This window comes from Herpailurus yagouaroundi, unplaced genomic scaffold (assembly GCF_014898765.1).
Source record: "Herpailurus yagouaroundi ecotype Mexico unplaced genomic scaffold, PumYag 77, whole genome shotgun sequence".
In the NCBI taxonomy this organism is placed as follows: Eukaryota; Metazoa; Chordata; class Mammalia; order Carnivora; family Felidae; genus Herpailurus; species Herpailurus yagouaroundi.
Genome location: NW_024412388.1, coordinates 6,886,704 through 6,904,440, shown reverse-complemented (window position 1 = coordinate 6,904,440; position 17,737 = coordinate 6,886,704). Strand labels below are relative to the sequence as shown.

General features: G+C 44.8%; 1 protein-coding gene across 1 annotated transcript in view; it reads left to right on the top strand.

The window, feature by feature from the left end:
- CLSTN1 (calsyntenin 1) overlaps nucleotides 1–17,737 on the top strand; it is a gene marked incomplete at its 5' end in the record, with an annotated part of 43,096 nt that overhangs the window by 20,833 nt on the left and 4,526 nt on the right. Inside the window, 6 exons of the mRNA XM_040471512.1 lie at nucleotides 176–297; nucleotides 10,793–10,955; nucleotides 13,812–13,868; nucleotides 15,285–15,439; nucleotides 16,854–17,002; nucleotides 17,309–17,535. Of these exons, the coding sequence (XP_040327446.1) occupies nucleotides 176–297; nucleotides 10,793–10,955; nucleotides 13,812–13,868; nucleotides 15,285–15,439; nucleotides 16,854–17,002; nucleotides 17,309–17,535 (873 nt within the window). The remainder of the gene's footprint in view (nucleotides 1–175; nucleotides 298–10,792; nucleotides 10,956–13,811; nucleotides 13,869–15,284; nucleotides 15,440–16,853; nucleotides 17,003–17,308; nucleotides 17,536–17,737) is intronic.

The window sequence follows — 17,737 nt, the reverse complement described above, 5'->3', positions numbered from 1 at the left end:
ACTTCTCAGTAAAACCCAAGTGTATCTGTTTCCAAACCCTGCCTTGGCCCGACTGGAGAGTTCATTTATGCGGATAAATGATAGAACCGTGTCTTCAAAATCCATTAAGGAAATAGCTTTTATTTCTCCTTTGGGTATTAAGTTGGCAGCTTACCAGGAGGATTTCTCTCGGCAGACATGAACCGGCACCATTATTCACTCTACGTCCACGGCTGCCGCCTCACTTTCCTCCTCCGTCAGGATCCTTCAGAAGAGAAGAAATACAAACCTGCAGAATTCCACTGGAAATTGAATCAGGTGAGTGCCTGGAAAACTCACGGGTTTATGACCTTCCAGAGAGTATAACTAGGTATTGCAGCTTCATACAGGGCCAGCTATTATTTATGGGCAGTGTATATTTATATTTATGAATAAATATAAAAATATAAAAAAAATTTTGCAATGTATGTAGACACTTTGGGCACAGTTCTGTTACAGTAACTATAGTCTTTTTTCTTATTTTTATTTTTTTATTTTTTAAACATTTATATTTGAGACAGAGAGAGAGCATGAACGGGGGAGGGTCACAGTGAGAGGGAGACACAGAATCCGAAACAGGCTCCAGGCTCTGAGCTGTCAGCACAGAGCCTGACACGGGGTTTGAACTCACGGACCGCGAGATCATGACCTGAGCCGAAGTCGGACGCTTAACCGATTGAGCCACCCAGGCGCCCCGAGTACCTATAGTCTTAATGTACATATTTAGTTTCTTCTGATGACGTTTAAAAACAACCTTATTATATTACTTGTGGGTTATAGGATAGCAAATAAATCCTTCGAACTCCTTTCCTCTGAAAGCCTACGTTTTTCATTTTATACGTTTGTATTTGACACATCCAGTATTAATATAAAGAAATTATATGCTTTAAATTCAAAATACTTTGAATAGTTTATTGAAATTTGCAGCACTTGATGAAAAATTGGGATTGAGACCCTTGTATTTGTTTACTCATTATTTAAAGCCTTGCCTCCCAAATTGTGCCAAGGAGCCCCCGGGTTGCTTCAGCAGATTTAGGGGTGCCGTGGGATATTTTAGACTGTCAGAGAGCCAGCAATCTTGACATCTTTCAGAAACCACACAAACTACTAGCTTGAGGGAGTTTACAGTGTCACCATTAGGTCACGTTACATCCCTTTTGAGGATAGCATATCTTTTGCAAAGCTGCTTTCCCAATAGTTTCTGTGATAAAAAGCAAGTATCACGTGAAAAACAATTGGTGCATTTCAGGAAACAAGGGGGCGCTGTGAACTGAGGAAACCTTTCCTTTAAAATCACAGCAGATCGTTTCTTTTCTTTTTTTATATTAGAAAGCAAGAGAGCGTGTGCACAAGGGGCGGAGGGAGAGGGAGAGAATCTTTTTTTTTTTTTAATTCACATTAGTTAACATATAATGTAATAATGGTTTCAGGAGTAGGATTTAGTGATCCGTCACTTACATAGAACACCAGTGCTCATCCCAACAAGTGCCCTCCGTAATGCCCATCGCCCCACCCTCCTCCCCTCCAGCAACCCTCAGTTTGTTCTCTGTACTTAAGTCTCTTATGGTTTGACTCCCTCTCTGTTTTTATCTTACTTTTCCTTCCTTTCCCCTATGTTCATCTGTCCTGTTCTTTAAATTCCAAATACGAGTGAAATCCTATGATACTTGTCTTTCTCTGACTTCTTTCACATAACTGACTTTCTCTGACTTCTTTCTTTTTGATTGCTGAGTGATATTCCATTGTGTATATAAACCACCTTTCTTCATCCATTCATCGGTTGAGGGACATTTGGGCTCTCTCCATAATTTGCCTATTGTTGATAGTGCTGCTATAAACATTGGGATGCATGTGTACCTTTGAATCAGTGTTTTTGTATCCTTTGGATAAATACCCAGTAGTGGCAATTGCTGGGTCGTAGGGTAATTCTATTTTTAATTTTTGGGGGAACTTCCATACTGTTTTCCAGAGTGGCGGCCCCAGTTTGCATTCCCGCCAACAGTGCAAAAGTGTTCTCTTTTCTCCACATCCTCGTCAACATCTTTCCTGAGTTGTTAATTTTAGCCATTCTTACAGGTGTGAGGTGGTATCTCATTATGGTTTTGATTTGTATTTCCCTGGTGATGAGTGATGTTGAGCATCTTTTCATGTGTGTATTAACTATTTGGGTGTCTTCTTTGGAAAAGTGTCTTTTCATGTTTTCTGCCCATTTCTTCAATGGATTATTTGTTTTTTGGGTGTTGAGTTTGATAAGTTCTTTATAGATTTTAGATAGTAGCCCTTTATCTGATATGTCATTTGCAAAGATCTTCCCTCATTCTGTAGGTTGTCTCAGGTTTGTTGTTTCCTTCACTGTGCAGCTTTTTATCTTGATGAGGTCCCAGTAGTTCATTTTTGCTTTTGTTTCCCTTGCTTCTAGAGACATGTCTAGTAAGAAGTTGCTGTGGCCTAGGTCAAAGAGGTTGCTGCCTGTTTCTTTTTAAACTTAAAAAAAAAGTGTTTATTTATTTATTTTGAGACAGAGAAAACAGGTGGGTGGGAGAGGGGCAGAAGGGGAGAGAGAGAGAGAGAGAAAGAAAAAGAGAACCCCAAGCAGACTCTGTTCCAGCAGCACAGAGCCTGACATGGGGCTCAATCTCTTGAATCTAGAGATCGTGACCTGAGGCGAAACCAAGAGTTAGACGCTTAACCCACCGAGCCACCCAGCCCTCCTCCCAAATTTTTTTAACTTTTTTTTTTTTTAAATGTTTACTCCTCTAGGATTTTGATGGTTTCCTATCTTACATTTAGGTCTTTGATCCATTTTGAGTTTATTTCTGTGTATGGCGTAAGGAAGTGGTCCAGGTTCATTCTTCTGCATGTCGCTGTCCAGTTTTCCCAACACCATTTGCTGAAGAGACTGTCTTTATTCCATTGGATATTCTCTCCTGCTTTATTGAAAATTAGTTGGCCATACATTTGTGGATCCATGTCTGGGTTCTCTAGTCTATTCCACTGATCTCTGTGTCTGTTTTTGTGCCAGTACCATACTCTCTTAATTACAGCTTTGTAATGTAGTTTAAAGTCTGGAATTGTGATGCCTCCAGTTTCGGGTTTTTTTTTTCAACATTACTTGGGCTATTCAGGGTCTTTTCTGGTTCCATACAAATTTTAGGATTCTTTGTTCTAGCTCTGTGAAGAATGCTGGTATTATTTTGATAGGGATTGTACCGAATGTATAGATTGCTTTGGGTAGTATAGACATCTTAAGAACATTTGTTCTTCTAATCCATGAGCATGGATTGTTTTCCCATTTCTTTGTATCTTCGCCAGTTTGTTTCATAAGCATTCTGTAGTTGTTTTTTGCTTTTTTCTTTTAGAGAAGGAGCATGAGCAGGGGAGAGGGGCAGAGGGAGGGAGAGAATCTTTTATCTATCTATCTATTTATTTTTTAGACACACACACACACACCACACACACACACACACACACACACACACACACACAGAATCCGAAGAAGGCTCCAATCTCTGAACTGTCAACAGAGCCCGATGTGGGGCTCAAACTCACAAACCATGAGATCATGACCCGTGCCGAAGTCGGACATTTAACCGACTGAGCCACCCAGGCACCCCAGCCTTTTATAGTTTTTAGAGTACAGATCTTTTATCTCTTTGGTTAGGTTTATTCCTAAGTATCTTATGGTTTTTTGTGCACTTGTAAATGGGCTTGATTCCTTGATTTCTCTTTCTGCTGCTTCATTTATTGGTGTATAGAAATGCAACAGATTTCTGTATGTTGATTTTATATCCTGCGACTTTGCCAAATTCATGCATCGGTTCTACCGGGTTTTTTTGCAAGGGTGGGGTATCTTTTGGGTTTTCTACGTAGAGTATCATGTTGTCTGTGAAGAATGAAAGTTTGACTTCTTCCTTGCCAGTTGGGATGCCTTTTATTTCTTTTGTGTTGTCTGATTGCTGAGGCCAGGACTCCCAATATTGTGTTGAACAACAGTGGTGACAGCGGCCATCCCTGTCCTGTTCCTGACCTTAGGAGGAAAGCTCTCAGTTTTTCCCCATTGAAGAGGATATTAGCTGTGGGTCTTCTGTGTATGGCCTTTATGATATTGAGGTATGTTACTTCTATCCCTACTTCCTTGAGGGTTTTTATCAAGAAAGGATGCTGTATTTTGTCAAATGCATTTTCTGCATCTGTTGAGAGGACCATGTGGTTCTTATCCTTTCTTTCATTAATGTGTGTATCACGTTGATTTATTTGGGGATATTGAACCACCCCTGCAGCCCAGGAATAAATCCCCCTTGATCTTGGTGAATAATCCTTTTGATGTTTTGTTGGATTCGATTTGCTAGTATCTTGTTGAGAATTTTTGCATCCATGAGGGAAATTGGTTTGATAATTCTCCTTTTTAGTGGGGTCTTTGGTTTGGGAATCAATGTAATACTGGCCTCCTAGAATGAGTTTGGAAGTTTTTCTTCCATTTCTACTTTTTTGGAACAGTTTCAAAAGAATAGGTATTAACTCTTCTTTAAATGTTTGAATTTCCCTGGGAAGCCATCCAGCCCTGGACTCTTGTTCATTGAGAGATTTTTGACTAGTGATTCAATTCTCTTACTGGTTATGGGTCTGTTAAAATTTTTTATTTCTTCGCATTTCGGTTTTGGTAGATTATATGTTTCTAGGAATTTATCCATTTCTTCTCAATTGCCCAGTTTGTTGACATATAATTACTCATAATATTCTCTTATTATTGTTTGTATTTCTGTGGTGTTGGTTGTGATAGCTCCTCTTTCATTTGTGATTTTATTTATTTGGGTCCTTTTTCTTTTTTATAAATCTTGCCAGGGATTTATTGACTTTGTTAATTCTCTCAAAGGACCAGCTCCTGGTTTTGTTGCTCTGTTCTCCTGTTTTGTTTTGTTTTTCGATGTCACTGATTTTTTTTTTTTTTAATATTTATTTTTGAGAGAGAGAGACAAACAGAATTTGAGTTGGGGAGGGGGAGAGAGAGGGAGACACAGAATCAGAAGCAGGCTCCAGGCTCCGAGCTGTTAACACAGAGCCCGACGTGGGGATTGAACTCACAAACTGTGAGATCATGAACTGAGCCAAAGGTGGACGCTTAACTGACTGGGACACCCAGGCGCCCCTCGATATCATTGATTTCTGCTCTAATCTTTATTATTCCCTTCTGCTGGTTTTGGGCTTTATTTGCAGTTCTTTTTCCAGCTCCCTTAGGTATAGGTTTAGGCTGTGTATTTGAGACATTTCTTCCTTCTTTAGAAAGACCTGAATTGCAACATACTTCCCTCTTAGGACTGCCTTTGCTGCATCCCGGAGGTTTTAGACTGTTGTATTTTCATTTTCATTGGCTTCCATATACTTCTTAAATTCTTTAGTTTCCTGGTTAACCCATTCATTCTTAAGTAGGATGTTCTTTAACCTCCAAGTATTTGTGGTCTTTCCAAATTTTTTTCTTGTGGTTGATTTCAAGGCTCATAGCATTGTGGTCTGAAAATATGCATGGTATGATCTCGATCTTTTCATACTTGTTGAGGATTGATTTGTGACCCAGTATGTGATCTGTTCTGGAGAATGTTCCATGTGCACTCGAGAAGAATGTGCATTCTGCTGCTCTAGGATGAAATGTTCTGAAAATATCAGTTAAGTCCATCTGGTCCAGTGTGTCATTCAAAGCTGTAGTTTCCTTGATTTTCTGCTTAGGTGATCTGTCTGCTGCTGTAAGTGGGGTATTAAAGTTCCCTACTGTTATTGTATTATTATCAATGTGGTTCTTTATGTTTGTTATTGATTTATATATTTGGGTGTTCTCAAGTGGAGGGCATAAATATTTACAGTTGTTAGGTCTTGTTTGTGGATAGGCCCCTTAATTATGATATAATGCCCTTCTCTCGTTACAGTCTTTGTTTTAAAATTTTTTTTTTTTAACGTTTATTATTTTTGGGACAGAGAGAGACAGAGCATGAACGGGGGAGGGGCAGAGAGAGAGGGAGACACAGAATCGGAAACAGGCTCCAGGCTCCGAGCCATCAGCCCAGAGCCTGACGCGGGGCTCGAACTCACGGAGCGCGAGATCGTGACCTGGCTGAAGTCGGACGCTTAACCGACTGCGCCACCCAGGCGCCCCTACAGTCTTTGTTTTAAAGTTTAATTTGTCTGGGGGCGCTCAGGTGGCTCAGTCGGTTAAGTGCCCGGCTTCAGCTCAGGTTGTGATCTCACAGTCCATGTGTTCAAGCCCCGCTGACAGCTCAGAGCGTAGAGCCTGCTTCAGATTCTGTGTCTCCCTCTCTCCCTGCCTCTCCCCAACTTACGCAGGCGCTCTCTTTCTCTCTCTCTCTCTCTCTTAAAAATAAACATTTAAAAATTTTTTCTCAATAAATAAAATAAAGTTTAATTTGTCTGATATAAGTATGGCTATTCTGGGTTTCTTTTGACATCCATTAGCATGATAGATGGTTCTCCATCCCCTCACTTTCATAATTTTTTTTTAAGTTTATTTATTTTGAGAGAGAGAGAGGGAACAAGCAGGGAGGGGCAGAGAGAGGGGGGACAGAGGATCTGAAGTAGGCTCTGTGCTGACAGCAGAGAGCCCAATGTGGGGCTCAAACTCACAAACTGATATCATGACCTAAGCCAAAGTTGGACGCTTAACCAACTGAGCCACCCAGGCACCTCTCCATCCCCTCATTTTCAATTTGCAGATGTCTTTAGGTCTAAAATGAGTCTCTTACAGGCGGCATATAGATGGATCTTGTGTTTTTATTCATTCTGATACCCTGTGTCTTTTGATTGGGGCATTTAGTCCATTTACATTCAGAGTGATTATTGAAAGATATGAATTTAGCACCATTGTGTTGCCTGTAGAGTTGGGGTTTCTGGTGATGTTCTCTGGTCCTTTCTAGTCTTTGTTGCTTTTGGTCTTTTTTGTTTTGTTTTTTTTCTCCAAAGAGTCCCCCTTAAAATTTCTTGCAGGGCTGGTTTGGTGGTCACAAACTCCTTTATTTATTTATTTTTGGTCTGGGAAGCTCTTTATCTGGGAAGGACAGCCTTGCTGGATAAGGAATTCTTGGCTGTATATTTTTTCCATTCAGCATGTTGAATATACTCTGCCACTCCTTTCTGGTCTGCCAAGTTTTTGTGGACAGATTGGCTGCCAGCCTTATTTGTCTTCCCTTGTAGGTTAAGGACTTTTTTTCCCTTGCTGCTGTCATGGTTCTTTCCTTGTCTGTGTATTTTGTGAATCTGACTATGATATGCTTTGGTGATGGCTGGCTTTTGTTGAATTTAATGGGAGTTCTCTGTGCTTCTGGACATCTGTGTCCTTCCCCAAATTAGGGAAGTTTTCAGCTATAATTTGCTCACATAAACCATCTGCCCCTTTTTCTCTCCCTTCATTTTCTGTGACTCCTAGGTTATGAATGTTATTCCTCTTTGAGTTGCTGAGTTCTCTAAGTCTTGTATTGTGATCTTTGGACTTTGTATCCTTCTTCTTTTCAGCTTCATTATTTTTTGTAATTTTATCTTCTATGTCACTGATTCACTGCTCTGCTTCATCCATCCTCACTGTCACAGCATCCATTCAAGATTACATCTCAGTTATAACGTTATTGATTTTGGCCTACCTAGATTTTAGTTTTTTTATGTCTACAGAGAGGGATTCTCTGGTGTCCTCCTGAGCTGAAGTCAAGAGTCAGACACTTAATGGACTGAGCCACCCGGGTACCCCTGTATTTTTATGTTTACAGCCTGTATTTGAATCAGGATCCAAATAAGGGACTGTGATTGGTTGCTATACCTTTTGAGTTTATTTTATAATCTGTAGATTTTTCTCTTCTCTCCTGAAATTTATTTGATGACAGAAATCAGGCTTTTTGTCCCAGATTTTCCCATAGTTTAGATTTGGCTGATTGCATTGTTGTACTCCATCTAACATACATGCCACTGTCTTCTTTAGAGCCTGTAAATTGGTAGTGTGGTCTAAAGGCTTTATTGGACTTGGGTTTGGATGTTCCTGGTATGTTTAAGTTCTGTGGCACTCTGTCTCTGTCATCTGCGTTGTAGGGAATGTGTCCTGAGGAGAGATTCATGGGAACAACCTCAGTTCTTTCATGTTTGTTTAATAGTTTGTCTGTGGCTTTTATAGTGGAAGTCAGTTTGGCTGGATATGAAATCTCAGGCTCATATTTAAGATTTATAAGAACAGGGGCACCTGGGTGGCTCATTCAGTTAAGCTTTCGACTTTGGCTCAGGTCATGATCCGCGATCCGTGGGTTTGAGCCCCACATCATACTCTGCTGACAGCCCAGAGGCTTGATCCTGCTTCAGATTCTGTGTCTCCCTCTCTCTGACTCTCCCCCGCTTGCCCTTTCCCTCTCTCTCTCTCTCTCTCTCTCTCAAAAATAAACATTAAAAAAAAAAAAGATTTACAAGAACAGAAAATTTCTCTGTCCATTGTCTTCAGACATAAGATATTGCTACGGAAGTCTGATGGCAATCTGATCTTCTTTCCCTTATAAGATACTTGGTTCTTTTGTTTGGGTGACCAAAGGATGTGTCTTTTTTCTTTTTTAAAGCTAATTAATTTTATGCACGTCTTGATTGTTGGGTCTGTTTTCCCAGATATGTGGTATGCCCTTTGTTAGTATATAGTTTAAAGCAGTTTGGTACTTCAGGCAAGTTTTTGGTGTTATAGTTCTTAGCCCTCTCCCGTCATTGCTTTGCTCTTTCTTTTCTGGGGACCCTTCGTATTCTTTATCCGTATTCTCTACCTGTCACTTTTTACCCAAGTCCATTCCTGATTCGTCAGCTCTTGTCTGAGTTGCTCTGGTCCTGATCTATGTGCCTTTGTGTTTTGTGTCACTTTCCTGACATCATTGGAGTGTTCTGAGATAATACATGATCCTTTTCATGTCTGTTGCGGGAATATCTTTCAGGTAATGCTTTCAGGGTCTGAAGGGATAGTATTCTGTCCATTTGCTTTCTTTCTCTGGAAAAGTTCATATGGGATTGAACTATGATCCTTTTTCCTCCTCCTCTTTTTATATACAGTTACTTTTTTTGCATTCTCAAAGGAGAGAGTTGGATAGCATGACCCTTTTTCTAGTTTTAGGGCTCTGCCTCCCTCTTCTGTTACTGTTATAAGGCATCTCAACCGGTAAGTATGGCCTCACCACTCTATGATATCCTCTGGATCGGAAGCCCCATTGCTTTTCTCCACTACGTGCATCTCAGGGTGCACACGGGCACCGAACTGAGGAGTGTTGTGGGTGTTGTCTACAGCTTTGGGCTTTGCTCTCCTGATCACCCAGTTTTCAGGGAAATTAGAAAATTATGCCAATTCTACTACTGTCTTCTCAATATTCTCAGGGACTTTTGACTAAAGTCCAAATGGACTTTCAATACGGTGTTACTCTGCTAATCTTCCAGAAACCTGCCATACTTTGAGAGCTAGGTGAAATATATGAAATATAATTTGCTTTCTGAAGGACCTTTTATTACAGAACTTGTCTTAAATAGAGAAGCTAAAATTAAGATATTACCAGCCTCAAAAGTGATTTGCCATGCAATTCCTTCATTTAAAAAGGTTTCATGTAATATATACATACATACAAAAATATCGTGCATATGCAGTAGGCGTATGCTGAGTGTTAGAGGTTTGGATTTTTTCTGTAATAAACTCAGGAGCAGCCGCTTTTCTCTGCCGGATATTCTTTGGTAATTTCTTCATTTATTGTGATGTTTCCTGTCTGTATAACTTTAATGGGTTCAGTTTTTTAGAATGTGTAAATTGGTTAAGCTTATTTAGAAATACAGTTTTAAAAACACGGGGAGCCTGGGTGACCCAGTCAGTTGAGCATCCCAACTTTGACTCAGGTCATTGATCTCCCGGTTCATGAGTTCGAGCCTGCATTGGGCTCTGTGCTGACAGCTCAGAGCCTGGAGCCTGTTTTGGGTTCTTTTCTCTTTCTCTCTCTCTGCCCCTCTCTCATTCGTGTTTTGTGTGTGTGCGCGTGCTTGCGCACTTCCTCTCAAAAATGAATAAACATTTAAAAAAATGTTTTAAGAAACAAAAACATTATCCCACTCCATCTCTTTCTCTGCCTGTCTCTGTTCTCAAGTACTTGCCTCTTCCTCTGAAGCCAAAGATCAGAGAGTGCCAGACCAAACGGACCTTGGAGGCTGCCAACAGCACTTTCCCTCGGCAGTGGGGGGGGGGGGGGGGGGGGGGGGGGTGCTCATTCATGATGGGGAAGGAACACAGTTTGAGTTATCATGCCCTCTGAGCTGTATGCTCACCTATATTTAGATCATCACCTTTGAATTGAAAAAGAAAATATGAGTTACGGCATGGCTTATTCTGAGATGGGAGGTGATTTTCATTTTGATCCAGAAAAGGCATGATCTTGACAGGCTAAGCCCGCTCAATGGGGGGCTGTCCAGCCTGCGGATACAAGAATCTCCCGGTGTCAGACTATTGGCAGAAGAGAACTGGGCCCTGTCACATGAGGAATGGGCACCTCCCCCTGGTCTGGAACGTCCTAGAGGTGATAGTGTTGCCTTGGCCCTTTTGGGTGGGATGTGGTTGAGTGAGATGTATTTTGTCGTCCGAGTTTTAAGAAATTCCTTTCCTTTTTCAGAAGCCATTATTCCGTATGGGTGACTTGGTCTCTGTCCCCAGTTGCATTGCCTTCATTGTCTCTGGATGTGAGGGAAGGTAGACCTTTCATGCCCTGGTTTTTCCCTTGGCCTCTCACAGGTCTGTGATGAGGAGTGGCATCACTACGTCCTCAACGTGGAGCTCCCGAGCGTGACTCTCTATGTGGACGGTGTTTCTCACGAGCCCTTCTCTGTGACCGAAGATTACCCGCTTCATCCATCCAGGATTGAAACCCAGCTCGTGGTTGGGGCCTGCTGGCAAGGTAATGGCCATTGGCACCCTCTGCTCGCATCAGGAATTCAGTCCTGCTGCCTCATGGCCTTGGTGGTGGAAGCAGGCTCCTCTCGGGGTCTTACCCCCTTACCCTCGTGGCCTTCGTCTTTCCGTTCTCCTGGGTGTGGCCGTTCTGGGCATCTGCTGATGCCATGCTCTGGGATGCTCACTTACGGTTTGTTACAGGACTGCAGCAGCCGGCACCTTCCCGGGGAACCTGGGAGGAAGCATTACTTGGAGGGAGAGTGCCATTGAGGGACTGTTGTAAATTAATCTGTTCACTGAAAAGTTCATAAAGACAAAGAGGCCGCAGCGGACCATCAGGCACGAAACTGGGAATGTTCTTTGACCCGGAGGACTCTTCCAGAATGTTTAGTGCTGGATAACTCGGCAGGAGCACCCTCCACAGGGCCGTGCTTGAAAGGACTCCACGGGAGTCCTCGGAAGTGGGATGGGGTAGGACAACAACCACTGAAGCAACAGTACCATTTATTTGTGCTTTCTAAGTGGTGGGCCACGTGTCCATTACTTTCCTTAACAGTAAGTCTGTGGGGAAGGAGCAGTTTTTAATCCCCTTTTATAGCCAAAGGAACTGAGGCTCAGAGCCCAGGGTCACCCCGCCTGGTTAATCATGGCATCTGGATTTGAAACCATAAAGTCGGTGCATTTAGGGCCTGTGGTCTGATGTGGACCCCTTCCCGGGATAATTCTTCTTAATCTGTGAAATACAATACATAGGATTTCAAAGGCAGCCAATTAAATTGGAAGAAAGTTATCATAGTACTAAAAGGTGAATCTTTTGAAATGGTAATACCTGTGCTGCTTTATTGACAGATGGAGAGAAAGCTTTAGCAGCAAGCTCAGTAACTGCTACAATTTGAAAATAGTGACGAGCTTTATGATATTTGCAGCAACACAGCATGCTGGGAAAATAGCCGTGATGGCTGATGCCGCTGTGTTTTGGAGCCGACGTTTAGGCCCCAAGAAAAAGTAATAATCACATAATTTTTCCTGTCCAAGATCACGGACCCCTCAGTCTGCCCTCACGTGAACCGTCACACTTGGCTGGGTCGCCATCGCTGCTAAACAGACCTTTTGAATATTTTTTTCTCCCTATGGAAACATTTGATCTTGGGGTAGGTGAGAAAGATACAAAATAGACTAATGCCCACAATAACATTGCTTTAATTTTAGAGAATTTGAATTTCATAATTTTCTGCCGATCCTTGTAAATTAAAAAGATTAAGGTAGCATTTTAGAGTGAATTTCTTCAGCTGATTCCCGGATTTAATTTTGGGGACAGTTCATCCATGAGAAAGTGGAACTTGAAACCAAGGAATGAGGAGCAAATTACCAGGGAAATAGGAATTTTTTTAGTTGTGAAGTCTTAATGTTTTAGTCCAGAGCTGCTTCCCAAATTAAACAGTAATTTGAGTTGTTTTAAAAATAAGAATAAAATTACAAGTGCAAACCTGAGAGCTTTGCTTGTTGAATTAAAATAAAGCCCCATGTTCTGCACTGACTCCCAGTTCCTATTGGTGCCACAGCGTCTTTCTACCTCAGCTTCTCAAGATCCTCGGCCAGAAAAACATGCCTAAATTCCCAAACCAGACACAGGGTTTGTAAAATATCGTTAACCTGGAAGAAGGTCTCCTTCCTTCCTTCAGCAGATGAGGAACCACGGTTCATACAAATTCACGGTGGAGAGCCCGTACTGTGGGCAGCAGCCTCACCCCCATTGGCTGAGATGTCATTCCCTTTTTTTTTTCACTGTGTATTCATTTTTGAGAGACCGAGAACAAGCAGGGGAGGGGCAGAGAGAGACAGACAGACACACAGAACCGAAGCAGTCTCCAGGCTCTGAACTGTCAGCCCAGAGCCCGACGTGGGGCTTGAACTCACGAACCCTGAGATCATGAGCTGAGCAGAAGTTGGACGCTTAACTGACTGAGCCACCCAGGCACCCCTGGAATGTCATTCCTAACGGTGTTCTGGAGGCAACTGGGGGCATCGTGGGAGCGCAGCCACACATGCCCGGCCGGCCCCCAGTGCCCCCACGCTGCTGTAGCATGGGACGTGCCGTGGGTTATGTAGTGCTCCCACAATGTGATCTAGAAAGTAGAGATTCTGTGTTCAGTCGCTGGTTGTGTGCCTCCCTGACCTGGCATTACTGTGAGGACACCAGCCGGGGGCCTGTGAGAAGGTCAGTGGTTAGAGGCCCCAGACCCACTGCCGATTATCTATCAATCTGGGTGAGTTTCTTAACCTCTGACTCTCCCTTCCTATTTAGAAAAAGTGGATAAAAACACCTTTCTATCTCTGTTACTTAGGGGTTAACATCTAGACCAAAGTGAACTCATTTTGAGCTTTCAAAAACTACATACTTTCACGTGTATACCGTACCCATACCAGGCTTTGGATGCATACTTGTGCTGTCCCAGTTCGTCTGCACAAATGTCCTCTCTGGGAGAAAAGTGCGTGGGCCCGGGGTTTGGTATCATTGGTGGCTGGCATGTCGCTGCCCCACCCAGTAGCACCAGCCCGAGATCATGAGTTCGACGGACAAGCTTTTGTTCACCTTATTTTGAATTTGGTCTGTGTCCTGGCAAGGTGGACGTGGAAGATGGGACAAGGGAGGAACGAAGAGAAGCGGGGGGGGGCTTCCGAAAAGGTAATCCAGTACGAGCTTGCTTCTGGGGGGAAGATGTCCCCGAGAGGGACAAGGTGGGAATTCTTCCCTTTGTGTTTTATATTTGGCAGCTTTTCAAGACTAATTTTCAAATTCCAATGTGAAGAGCCTAACCTCTTGGTCCTTTTCTATTGTCTTTGTCTTGCTTTCCTGCAGAGTATCCAGCATTTGAAAATGACAATGAAACCGAGCCTGTGCCTATGGCCCCTGCAGGTTGCTGGATCTTTCCCTACGGTTCACTCTTGTGTTTCATTTAAAGACAAGACATCAATTCATTCCACATTTCGCATGAAATGCCCGAGTTGCATTTTGGTCCCAGACACCTTCTGAGCTGCTGCTTTGCGTTATGCGCCCCTCCCTCCCCCCACCACTGCTTCACAGGATTTACCCTTTTCTGCCCATTCTGACTCCAGTTGAACTGAGGGCAGATGACTCATTAATGCTCTGCACTGATGGGGACACCCCCTCCCCCGCCCGCCTCAAATTTTACCCTGATCCCACCGCATGAGGCTCCCTGCCAAAATCTCATAGGCCACATCAGGGAGGCCACCGCCTGGTTCCCATGTGGCTGAACCATGAGACAGGAAGAGGCTCGTTTCTAGATACTCTGTCCTGACCAATACTAAATTTTAAACGCAGGTTTCTTAGAAATCGCAGTCCCTGGTGGTGGCTCAGTGTCTGACGTCCTTATCAGGAATGAGACATGCTCTGGCATCGGTCTCCGTCCTTTTGCGAGAATAAGCTGCTGCTGCTTTTTTTTTTTTTTTTTAAACTCCATTTTGGGAGGGAGGTAGGCGTGAGCGAGGAAGGGCAGAGGCGGGGGGGGTGGTGGAGAGAATCCCAAGCAGGCTCCAGGCTGCCAGCACAGAGCCCAACATGGGGCTTCAACCCATGCACCAACCTTGAGACCATGACCCAAGACAAAATCAAGAGTCAGACATTTAACTGACCGAGCCACCCAGGTGCCCTGAGAGTAAGCTTCTTTTCACATGCTTTTTGGCTCTTGGCCACAGCGTGACGAGGACCGCTTTCTGGGTTTCTCTTTTCCTTATAACACCATCAGTTCCCAGCTATCCTGGGGGCAGGCACCATGGAGCTCAACCAGATAGCATGTGAGGCCTCTTAGGTGCAGGCTAGGGTAGTAAGCACCCCTTTTATCTTTCTAGGCCTATTCTTGTGGGTTCAGTCCCAAGTTTGTGTGTATTCCCAAGTGTGCTGTTAGAAAAGGCAACCCAGAGCGTGACCCAGCTGATTGAGAAGGGAGTGGTCCAAAAGGCTGGCATTGCTGGAAAATGTCACCCGTGCACCAGGCTGATGGGTGCAGCGTAGGCCGCCCTTTCCAGGGAGCGGCCAGTTGTGTGGGGACACTCGTGGGACCTCTTGCTTCTGGGCTTCGGGTGAGGGACCCCCCCCAACACCTCTTTTCTCCAGGCCATATGCATGATCATAAACGACTTAATTTCTCCATTGCGCTTCCATGTAGATGGCAAGGCTAACAGGATTCGGTACGAACTAACCCGCATGTCCCTCCATCAAGCCGCCACCACCGGTAACACTGCATTGAGAAGCGAAGCAGGAGGCCCTGGGGTGCACGCGTAACTGCCTGCTTTGTCCCCCCGTGTTCCTAAGGTGGCGACCTGCACATGACCCAGTTTTTCCGGGGTAATCTGGCTGGCCTGACTGTCCGTTCTGGGAAACTCGCAGATAAGAAGGTGATTGACTGTCTGTACACCTGCAAAGAAGGGCTGGACCTGCAGGCCCCCGAGGACGGCAGAGGCGTGAAGGTAATGCGGGCATGCGCGTGCGCGGCGCTCGCCGCCTCCTAGAGCACAAGGGTGCAGGCTGTTGGCAGAGGCTCCACCCGCGATTGGTCCAGACCTGCTTCTGCTCACAACACCTCTGACAGCGGACGTGTGGGGGTTTTCCACCCACTGGTCTCCCAGCTCTCCAGGCACCTGCCGGTGTCCCACAGTTCAGTTCGCTTCTGACACTGACTGCCTGGTGTTTCGCGCAGACCCCACGCATGAGGCTCAGGCCCGCGAGGCTGCCCCCACTGCGGAGGCCAGTTGGAGGTGTCAGGCTCTCGGGTTACGCACGCTTCTGTCCAACTTGGCTACGAAGTCGGGGGTCTTCATAATCCCCCCTCTTTTCGATTTCAGTAATTTGCTTAAACTACTCGGAAAACTCCAGAAAACACTTCACTTACCGCTGCTGGTTTGTTTTAAAAAATACAGCTCCGGAACAACCAGATGGAGTTGATGCAGAAGGCAGGGGAGGGGGGAATGGGGCTTCCCCATCCTCTCCAGGAGCGCCTCCCTCCCCACACTGGAAGCTCCCACGCCGGGTCCTTCAGGGGTGTTTCCGGAGCTTCTGTTATGTTAGGCACAGCTGGTTAAGTCATTGGCTAGAGGTCAGGGTCAGGTCTGAAAGTGCCAGCCCTGTAGTCACACGGCTGGTTCCTGTGGCAACTGGCTCCATCCTGAAACCCTCTCAGCCACCCAGAGCCTGTTGGATAACATAGATGCTCGTGTGCTTGGAAAGGGCTTGTTACGCATGAGAAAAGGTACTTCTGTCACTCAGGAAATTTCCAGGATTTTAGGGGGCTCTGTGCCAGAAACTGGGGACAGAGACGAAAGATATTTTTTTTTTTTTAAGATTTTATTTATTTATTTATTTATTTATTCATTTATTTATTTAAAGTTTATTTGTTTTAGCACATGCATGAACAGGAGAGGGGCAGAGAGAGAGAGAGAAAGAGAGAGAATCCCAAGCAGGCTCCACACTGTCAGCGCAGAGCGCAGTGCAGGGCTCAAACTCAGTAACTGTGAGATCATGACCTGAGCTGAAATCAGAGTCAGACTGCTCAACCGACTGAGCCACCCAGGAGCCCCTAAGATTTAAGTTTCTTAAGTATCGCTATACCCATTCGTGGGGTTCAAACTCAGGACCCCAAGGTGAAGAGTTGCACGTTTCACCAACCAAGCCAGCCAGGCCCCTGTATCTCTTACATCACAGATACATTTGCTCCTTGGGAATTTACCCCCGAAGAAGATCTCATCGCTGCCAATTCTGTGCGCCTTTCCCCTCCAGGTCACCGAGTAGATCGATCCCCAGCTAGCCCTCTTTGCCAGCGTGTTTGTGGTTTCAGCTTCTTGCAGTTAGAGCCGTTTTTCTCACCCCTGTCTGGTATGATTTCAGATCCATACCAACCCCAGTCAGTTGGCATTGACCTTGGAGGGAGATGATGTTGGGGAGCTGGATAAAGCCATGCAGCACATCGCCTACCTGAACTCACGGCAGTTCCCCACACCTGGGATCCGGAGACTCAAACTCACCAGCACAGTCAAGTACGTGCTGATTTTTAACTATAAATCTGCCTTTGGTCGTGACTCTTGAGAAGAAAATGTGTGTGTTTAGGTTTTTAAGACAACCCAGCCTCCCGTCTGTAAAGACCGGTGAGCCATCGCTGGTTACCAGAGGGTTTGAATGGTGTTTATCGGTGTGTTGGAGGCCCGTTCCCAGACGGCCGCGGCCTCTGTCCCCCCAGGGGCTGTGGATTCCTGCCTGTTGGGACCTCCACGTGCCATTGCGTGTAGCTTACAAAACCGCTTCTCGAAGCTCTGACCCTCGCCTTCTCCGTCCCTTGTCGGCAGGTGTTTTAACGAAGCTCCTTGCATCTCGGTGCCCCCGGTGGATGGTTACGTGATGGTGTTGCAGCCAGAGGAGCCCAAGATCAGCCTGAGTGGGGTCCACCATTTTGCTCGAGCGGCTTCTGAATTTGAAAGCCCAGAGGGGGTTTTCCTTTTCCCTGAGCTTCGGATCATCAGCACCATCACGAGAGAAGTGGAGCCCGAAGGGGACGGGGACGAGGACCCCACAGGTAACGGCACTTCTGCCTGCGATGGTCGCCCTCGCCTTGGCTCAAACCCAGTTGGGGGGGGGGGGGGCGCAGCTGAAACCCCACTGCTGCTGCTTTCTTACTGAATTCTTTTTTTCTGGGATTTTGAGAGATTTGGATGTTTTAATGCTATTCTTGGGTCAGCTTCTGGAATCTGACCCATGGGCTAGAGCTCATTATGCTC